Source organism: Dipodomys merriami, unplaced genomic scaffold (assembly GCF_024711535.1).
Source record: "Dipodomys merriami isolate MVZ:Mamm:240054 unplaced genomic scaffold, mDipMer1.0.p SCAF_17, whole genome shotgun sequence".
In the NCBI taxonomy this organism is placed as follows: domain Eukaryota; kingdom Metazoa; phylum Chordata; class Mammalia; order Rodentia; family Heteromyidae; genus Dipodomys; species Dipodomys merriami.
The window spans coordinates 2,207,501-2,217,243 of record NW_027203048.1 but is presented as its reverse complement, the minus strand read 5'-3'; the positions used below and the strand labels follow the sequence as shown (position 1 = coordinate 2,217,243).

The 9,743-nt window shown below is 43.4% G+C and overlaps 1 protein-coding gene across 5 annotated transcripts in view; it reads right to left on the bottom strand.

Annotated features, from left to right (window-relative positions):
* Positions 1 to 3,725: 3,725 nt before the first annotated feature.
* The window catches only part of Kcns3 (potassium voltage-gated channel modifier subfamily S member 3), a 35,702-nt gene continuing 29,684 nt past the window's right edge, over positions 3,726 to 9,743 (bottom strand). For all 5 annotated transcript variants that reach the window (XM_070025033.1, XM_070025032.1, XM_070025034.1 and 2 more), the window contains one exon: positions 3,726 to 5,832. In XM_070025033.1, coding sequence (XP_069881134.1) covers positions 4,298 to 5,773 — 1,476 coding nt within the window. In that variant the 5' untranslated portion in view covers positions 5,774 to 5,832 and the 3' untranslated portion in view covers positions 3,726 to 4,297. The remainder of the gene's footprint in view (positions 5,833 to 9,743) is intronic.

Below are 9,743 nucleotides of genomic sequence, written 5' to 3'. Positions count from 1 at the left end.
TCCAAGCTTACAGACTCCACGGCAGTGAGTGGCCTACCATAACCCCAAACACTTGGGTTAAATATAAAATTGACACATGAAGAAGAGCTTAGTCATGTACAAAAGCTATTAAAAGATTAAACATTTCTGGCAAACAAAACAAGAAGAGCAAACAAAGCTACAACACATACTACATCCCACTTCTCAGGGCGTGGCGGGGGTGCCTGTGGGGGTTGTCAGCACATTTAAAGGTGAGAGACACTTTTACTACACTAATGTGTGCAGTACAGCAAAGGGGGAGAAAGAGATGCCACGGAGGCAGAGATCAGCAAGCTGAGCCTGTGGGCAGGAGGTGGGAGCTGGTTGGCAATGCACTGCCTATCCAGTGGCCCCAACAGCTAACTGAATCCCAGAGAGCCAGACGCCAAATAGTTCATTTCACCTCCTCCAAGAAGCTTCCCAATTTCTCTCTCTCTCTCTCTCTCTCTCTCTCTCTCTCTCTCTCTCTCTCTCTCTCTCTCTCTCTCTCTCTCTCTCTCTCTCTCTCTCTCTCTCTCTCTCTCTCTCTCTCTCTCTCTCTCTCTCTCTCTCTCTCTCTCTCTCTCCTTTTCTGTTTTGGCACTAGGCCAGGAAGGAGAATAACCATCTGTTGGCATAGCATAGGTCCTTGACTGATTTCATGTCATCGAAATATCATAAAATACCCCTGCACACCAGTGTCTCACTTCTGTAATCCTAGCTACTCAGGAGGCTGAGATCTGAGGATCCTGGATCAAAGCCAGCAGAACCAGGAAAGTCCCTGACACTCTAATTAATCACCCAAAAGCCAGGGGTAGAGCTGTAGTTTAACTGGTAGAGTGTTAGCTTTGAGTGAAAAAGCTCGAAAGCAGTTCACAGATTTCAGGACAAGCAAAGAAAGAAAATTAAAGAAAATAAAAGGGAACAAGTCGTTATGTCGAAAACGAATTTACAACTTTGATGGGGGGGAGGAGGGTTGGGGGGGAGGATGGGATGAGAAGGGGAAACAAAGGAGGAGGCTCCAATGCTTGATAAGAACTGTACTCATTATCTTGCCCATGTAATTGTAACTCACAATAAAAAAGACAAATACAAAGAAAATAAAAGGGAAGAAAAGGGAAGGGAAAAGAAAAGAGAAAAGGAAGGGAAAGGAGAAAGGAAAGAGAGGAAGGAAGGAACGAACGAAGGAACGAAGGAACGAAGGAAAGAAGGAAAATAAATCTGAGGAACTGGAAGGAGTCACAAATAAGAGACAAAGAATTTGAAAGCATCCTAAAATAAAAGTCCCTGAGCTGGCCCCACTGTGATCAGCAACACAAAAATCGCCACTACTGGACGTCAGGTTGGGTTGTCTGGCTTTTATAGCCCAGGCTTTCCCAGCATCCCTGGTAGTGAGGACTTAGCCACTGACTCCATCTTTCCTAAATGAAGGGACCACCATGGAACGGACAAGAGGCTATGGGTAATGGATGCGCTCAGTTAAATGCAAGGCACTAAAAACCTGTCACTAGAGTCTGTGATGGTATTGATTCTGATGGCAGGGAGTGGGATGAGAAGGTGCTGGGGGAGAGACTGCAGCTGGTGCTGCCAGGAGGAAGGTACTGCCACACACAAACTGTTCCAGGAATCCACATAAGCACAGGCAGCGCTTTGACCTAGTCATCCCCTCAGCTCCCACCAGTCAAGAGGCGTTCCTGAATGCATGTAGTCACAGCTTTCCCCCATGTCTGCCACTAGGTATCCTCAAGGAGAGGATTCCTCAGGCCTTGCTCCAGCTTTAGGGACATTCTAGATAATTGTCTCCATTAAAAAAAAATAGCGCTTAGTTTCTGGATCAGGAAAGCACAGGTACACAAGCCAGCATTATTCCTTTGACTCACGTACTAGAAAAATCAAACTCTGACACTAGCACTGACTGCTCTCTTATCTCTTGATGCTTCCTTACATCCGCTCTCTCATGGCAGTTCAACACCCAGGCTCTGTGGGTTCAGAGCCCAACTCTGTTTTCTCACTGTGTGACTTTAAGCAAACGACTTTCCCTGTCGGCCTTGATTGTCACAGCTTCAAATGCAAACTGTAATTCACCCTGGCTATTAGGAAACTGAAAAGAAATAAATGAGATCATCTAGGGAAAGGGCTCAGTGAACTCACCCATTATTATTATTGGGAGGGGGGGATATTAGTACAATCACTGTTTAAGCAGAACTCACTACTACTTAGGAAATGATTAATAAAATGAGGCTGTAAAGTTTGCCATGGCTCAAAACTACATTTATCCCAACATCAAAAGAAAATTTTGAGAAACATGTTTTTTTTTAATTGAGCAATAGATGACACACATACATATAATAAGGCTCCAGCTTTAAAAGAGCGATCTGATTCTACCTGAGCTGATGTTCACACCTGGAATCCTAGCTACTCAGGAGAATGAGGTCTGGAAGGTCTTAGTTCAAAGCTAGCCTGGGAAGAAAAGTCTAAAAGAGTCCATCTCCAATTCACCAGCAAAAAGCTGGGCTGGAGGCATGGCTCATGTAATAGAGCAGCAGCTGAGCTAGCAAACTGAGTGTTAGGATCCTGAGCTCAAATTCCAGTATCACCCAAAGAAATCAAACTTAAGCGCCTTGCTTCAGTAAGTCCACCTCAAAAGCCACTGGCACTTTAGGAGGAATGAAGAGTGAAAACGTTGATAACATCCTTCTTTGAAACACATCCCTAAGCATTAAAGGTTGGAAAATAAATCCATGTGGCTCCTCCATCCAGAAGAGCACAGGGAAAGAACAATGCAGACAGCCTGACAAGGTGAGTTAGCAGAGCCATAGATTGCCAAAATGAAGGCTACCGCTAAGTTCTCCCCATACAGGGTGGAATTGCTCTGTCACTGCTGACAATGATTATGAATTTCTCCTTTGGTACTCAGGGAATTCTATGTAAGATGCAGCCATAACACCTCTGTGGTGATTTGAAAACGTTGGCTCATTTTAGAGCTGTTGGCAAAGCTTTTTTTGGTCATTTACATTTCATTCCTCTGGCCATAATAAATCACATCCGTGTGTTTGTGTATTCCTCCTTCCTTCCACCTCCTGAATGGGTCTCTGACTGTGAGTGTGTGTAGGTTTATCTTCTTCTGGATAATTTTCAGGTGATGTGGGTTGCATGTATCCTAGCAGTAAGCAGAAAATATTACAACAATATTTTTCAATATTATAAAATCCAATACTTGAGAAGCTGAGAATAGAAGGATCACAGTTTGAAGCCAATCTGGCAGAAAAGTTCACAAGACCCTTTCTCACCCCATAGAAAGCAACAGTGGCACATGGCTGTCAGCCTAAAATACATGGAGGCTGGAACGGGAAGACTGCAGTTTCAGGCCAGCCTGAGCAGAAAAGTCCAAGAGATTCCAGCTCAGTGGAGGGAAACTGGACACAGTGGCACACTTCTATTATCCCAGCAACTACAGAAAGCTTAAAATGGGAAAAATTGTGGTCCAGACTCATGCCTGAACAGGGAACAAGACTCTATATGTATACTCATTACTTTGCTCATGTAATTGTAACCCCTCCATATGGTATTTTCACAATAAAAAAAAAAAACTTACTTACTTAAAAAAAAAAGACTGTAGCTTTAAAACAACCAGCAAAAAATGGGATGGAGGTATGGTTCAGCAGTAGAGAACCTGCCTCAGTATGATGCCCAGAGTGCAAACCCAGTATCATCCAAAAATAAAAATATGTGCAGGAAATATATCTGAAAGAGTTCATATTTCATCTGTATGTCCCAACCACATGCATGCTTACTTTCTCGACATAAAAACATCCAAGACATTCTCCGTACTGAATTAGGACGTTTATTGGGCTCCTAATTTCCATGCCTAGAACATGAACATGGATTTACATGCATTGTCTCATGTTGTGGATCTTACATGCATGTACTCTTCAGTCAGCTGGGCCTCTGATTCTACTCATCAGTAAGTTATAGTTAGCTCAATGTGAGTAAATGACAAATACAGAATGATACACAAGCCGTAGCAACTAATCCCACCCAATATCAGTTACCTTTTTTTTCCCCCAAAACCGTATCACAACGCTCTCTTGTAAAAAATAAATTTCAGAACAAGGCATTTAATTGAGAAAAATAAAGATAATTCTATCATTTCAGAAGTCAGCAATGAATGTCCAACTATGGCTAAAAGGTACACCCTGAGAATTACATGATTTTTTTTTAACAAACCCATTGAGGTTTATAAAGCTCTGTTAACCTAATGTCAGGAAGGGACACAAGATACAGGCACAAATGTCCCTGCTCATTTGACTGTGCATTTCTCCAAGGATGCAGCTTGGTAAACATCCTCATGGTCTTCAATGCTTGAAGCCTCTGTGGACTCAGGATCGCTCACCACGATGCCCACAGAAGACAGACTCGCAAGGAAGGCCTGCACCCGCTGCGCATACATGTCCCTAATGTTAAAGTAAGGTAGCTCATGACACGTCTCTGCTGGCTCCTCACTACACTGGTCCACGTCAATGTCTTTCTGCTTCTGGTAATACTTGGAAAACTTGTTGAAGATGATGGTGATAGGAAGTGCCACTACCAAGATGCCGCAGATGATGCAGGTGCTGGCAATGATCTTGCCAGCCAAGGTGACAGGATGGGTGTCTCCATAGCCCACAGTTGTCATGCTGATGGTGGCCCACCACCAGCAGATGGGGATGCTGGTAAGACTGGATGAGTGGTCATCTTTCTCCACAGAGTAGATAAGCACGGAGAAGATGGAAATTCCTACGGATAAGAAAAGCAGCAGCAGCCCCACTTCGTGATAGCTGTGTCTCAGCGTGGCTCCGAGAGATCGAAGGCCTACTGAGTGCCTGGCCAGCTTCAGAATTCGGAAGATCCTCATGAGCCGGAGGATCTGGACTACCTTACCCATGTTTTCAATGTCCTCGCTTTCTTCTTCCTTGGTGTCTACGGCCAACGTGGCATAAAAGGGAATAATGGACACAAAGTCAATCATGTTCAGAGGGTTCTTCCAGAATTTCTTTTGGCACGGAGCAGCAACTAGCCGGATGGCAAGCTCTCCGGTGAACCAGGCGATGCAGGCGATCTCCACCCCGTCCAACACGGGGTCATCCACTTCCCCATCCTCATTCTGGAACTCAGACATGCTGTGGACGCACATAGCCACGATGGAAGCCAGAACCACGCTCAAAGAGGAGATGGCAATCAGCTTGGCCGATAGACAGTAGGCTGGGTTTTCCATCCGAATCCAGATTTTTTTCCGGAGTTGTCCAAATCGCAACTGGTCGAACTTCTCCAACTCCTTCTCAAACAGAGAGGACTCTTCAAAGGAGGAGTCGGTGCTCACATCGTTGCTCTTCTGGTCCCAGTCCTTCTCGTGGCTTTCCTCCTTGCGCTCCTGGTAGCGGCTGCTACAACAGGAGTCGATGAAGAGCTCGTTGATGCCCCAGTACTCGATCTCCTGGCAGAAGGAGAATACACACAGCTCCTCCATGACGTGTAGCTTCCCCGTGTAATAAAAATTTAATACGTATCTGAACAGGGAGGGGTTCCGATCAAAATAGTACTCTTTATCGGCCACGCTGTAATCATCACACAGCTCCAGAATGGCCTCTTCAGAGTGACAGGCAAGCAGCTTCCCCAGTCTGGTGTGAGGGAACCGTAGGAGCGTGCTCTGATCCACCGTCTGCTTAAAGCCCCCCACGTTCAAGTTGACAAGCTCCTCGTCTGGTCCAGGGCGATGGAAAAACTCACCAAACACCATGATGGACACAGGAGGCGGAGTGCTGGCTGGGAAGGGAGACAAGGCAGATCATGCAGCACCTTGAAGGAACATAAATAGTATTATACTGGGTCCCAGCTTTCACTTTTCAAGCTTCTTTTTCCCAGGATGATGGGCTACACTAAAAGCAAAGCCATATATATATGTAATATATATATATATATATATATACATATATATGTTCATGTGAATATATATGATTATATTTATATATTAAGATAAGATATAAAATAAATGTAAATATAAATAAAATATATTATTACATAAAATATATAAACACAATATAAATAACATAGATTAATATATATTATATATAACATGTATGATTACATATTTTGATAAGAAAAAAGGCAAAACAGATACTTTTTCAAAGAGTTGAGTTTGAATCTAGAAACTGGTGGCTCACACCTGTAATCCTAGCTACACAAGAGGCTAAGATCTTAAGACTGCTGTTCAAAGCCAGTTAGGGAAGAAAGTCCTTGGAACTCATTTTCTCCAACTAACCAGCAAAATGCCAGAAATGGAGCTGTGACTCCATGAGCAAGAAAACTAAAAGGACAGAACTCAGGCCATGAGTTCAAGCCCCAAGAGTGGTGCTTGACCAAACAAAAAGCTTGACTTTAAAGATCTATTGCTTTTCCAGAAAGCAAAAAGGGCTGCTATAGAGTTCTTGAGAATTCTGATTCCTATTTCATTATTTATTAAGCTGTCAAACATCACCTCCCATCTCTGATGCCCAAACGCCAACACACTCTAGACCACTTACACAATACATATGTCTTCACAGTTCCGACCAAGAGGTCCCCCATGTTTGAGAATGCACAGCTCTGATGTGATGGGCTGGCTGATGACAGGCTTGTGCCCTTCTCTTCCCTGTACCCAGGCTCAGGGTACAGAAAAAGCAATCTCCTCTGCACTTGGCCCCCAGCCTACCCACTGGAAACTTAGCTCATAAAAACGATGTGCGTTTCTCTTTACGCTCCAGTGAGTTATTCCTTTTGTGAGTCTCATTTCCTATGAAGCTGAGCAAATCAAGAGGATATAATTATCTCTCTCCCTTTAAGTACTGACTATCTTGGAGCTATCATTACATTTCCTCGGATGGTGTTTCACGTATGTCCATGTGGAAAGAGGCTGCCCCAAGGAAACCTTCTCAAGTTAATTGTACTATCAATGTCACAACACAGAAACACTCCTCTGCCACCCCTCCCCTCCTCACAGTCTCCTGAACAACTCTCATCAATGATTGTCTCGCTATAGAGAGTCTTCATTGACCAAACACATAGCCAATTTCTAATTCTGACACTAATCAGGATGTACCAGAACTGTTTCTCAAGAAAGAAGTAAAGGCTGTTGACCATCACTCAATTAATTCAATGATGCTTCCTCGGAGCAGGTGGAACAGATAAAGGATAGCAGACAACCGTGTACTGAGTTCTCATCAGGTAGGATTAGGTGACTAACTACAAATGTCATTTAATCCTTCCAAAACTATCAGGAAGGCATATGGTGAAAATGGCTGCTTAGAGGACTCGAGTCCAAGATCACACAATAGGTAAATGAAAATTGGAGCCAAGATTCTAACCCAGGCTCTCCAATACACAGACTCTGTCTGCCCTTGGTTTCTTCTTTATTATAATCAGTAATCCAGGGTAAGAAACACAACGTAGGCCAGTCAGATATGCTCAGGATTATTGAGAAAAGTACAGAGACTCTTTCTAGAGAAACTCTGAAGTTTCAAAACAGCTTGGGTAGTGAAAGACCCAGCAAAGCTGACCGAAGTGGACAAATGGTGTCCCACTGCAGCAGGTGTATCAGAGACAGACAGAAGGCAAATGATGAAGGGGCTATTATATCAATCCAAAGAATCTGGACTTTTATCCTGTCAGCCAGACCACTACAGGGTCTTAACCAACAAGTGAGCATGGTTGCAATTGTGACCATGACTTAGGTGGATCCCAGTGAGGTTCGCCTTTCTGCCCTTGGTATCATGACATAGTATGAGGATCTTACTAATTGCCAGTTCCAACCTAGATGCTTCTCAGCCTCCAGAACTCTAAGCAAAATAAACTTCTTTCCTTTATAAATTAAAAAACTAATCATCAGCCAGGAGCCAGTGGTTCACACCTATAATCCTAGCTACTCAGGAGGCTAAGATCTGAGGATAGCGGTTCAAAGCCAGCCTGGGCAAGAAAGTCCATGAGACTCTTACCTCCGATAAACCAGAAAACCGGAAGTGGTAGTATGGCTCAAGTGGTAGAGTGCTAGCCTTGGGCTGAAGAGCTGAGGGACAGCACCCAGGACCAGAGTTCAAGACCCATGACCAACCCCCCCCCCCAAAATAAAACTAATCATCAAAACAATGAGTCCACTGACAGCAAGGTAAAAAAGATAGAGTGTTAGAATAGTATCTTGCAAGATGCAGGAAAGAAGAGGCAAGACTCAAACTCCCAGGGTGGGAGTACGTGCAAAGAACAGGTGACCAGATTAAGAGAAGTTCATCAGATACAACTGGTGAGACTTGACAAGGGATGAGAAAGAAAAGACCAGGATGTAGACAAGCTAAGGAGGCTGCATTTACCTAATCTGCCTTCAACTCCATTAAAGAAAGCAGAAGGTCAGGACAGAATGTTTCTTCCCTGATGCTCTGGAAATCCAAGGGTATCAGTGAGAGAAGATTCCTGACCTGAAAGGATACAGTATTAAAACACAGCCTCTGCCTTCCACATTATGAGTAATTCTATAGCCTGAGAAATACATGTGTTTCCAGGCATTGGGGGCTCACAGCTATAATCCTAGCTACTCAAGAGGCTGAAATTTGAGGATCACAGTTCAAAGCCAACTCAGGCAAGAAAGTCTGTGAGACTCTTATCTCCAATTAACCACTAGAAAACCAAAAGTGGAGCTACAGCTCAAAGTGGTAGAGCACTAGCCTTGAGCAAAAAAGAGCTCAGGGACAGTACCTAGATCCTGAGTTCAAGCCCCATGACTGACAAAAACAAAATAAACAATAAATACATGGGTATTTGCTCCCAAAACACCAACACTAAATGTGTCCCATAAAACTAGAGACACAGCATAGCTTGACATAAATTCAAAGGATTTAATGTCCTCTTCTAAAAGCTCGATTGCCCACACTTCTGGTTTTGTCTTTTAAATTAAGTATCTTTTTTGAAAGGCCTAAGTCAGAGCTCCTGGCTTGATCTAAATATTTATGTAACTTAGGTTTCTGAAAGCTAGCTGTGCTCATGGCAAGTAGAAGGGTAAAATGTTCCAAGAAGCTCGTTTAGCTAAGCTGACTTTAATGGAAGTTATCTGCTAGTAGGTTATGTTTCATCTTGTTGTCCTGGAAGCCCTCAAAGCTAGAAAGCTAGAGTCTGTTTGTGGTCTACAAAATGTGTGGTCTGTTTCCCAGTGTCTCCACAGTGACTTCTCTAAACACCATGACTGTCACCCATGTCAGTCCATGTCCTCCTTGCATTTCATTTACTCCACACCAGTGAAGGAGAGTCTAAGTCCATACATTTCATTAAACCAAAGGTCTCTGGTTATGGTACTTTCAGAAGAGAGGGGGAGTAAAGCATTTCTTAGGATCAGAATGACTGCTTTAGTTCAGAAGGCAAGCTGTAACCTACCAAGTAGAAACTGGCTTCCCTGGCTGAGTCTTGCCTACAGAAGCTGACTAAGGACAGATGACAGAGCTTCCCTCCCACTTTTACACAGTGAAGAAAGCTTCCATTTATGTAGCCAGTCTTATGGCAATTACAAACTGTCCTTTCTCCTCATCCTGAGATTGGTCAATTGAGAACTGAGAGACAACTAGGCAACAATAGTACAGATCAAGACAGAAGCCCAATCCAGGGCTTCATGACTAGCCCAGTACTCTACATATATTTCTGTTTCCATATGATACATATATTATGTGTTTACAATACATTTGTTATATATATAT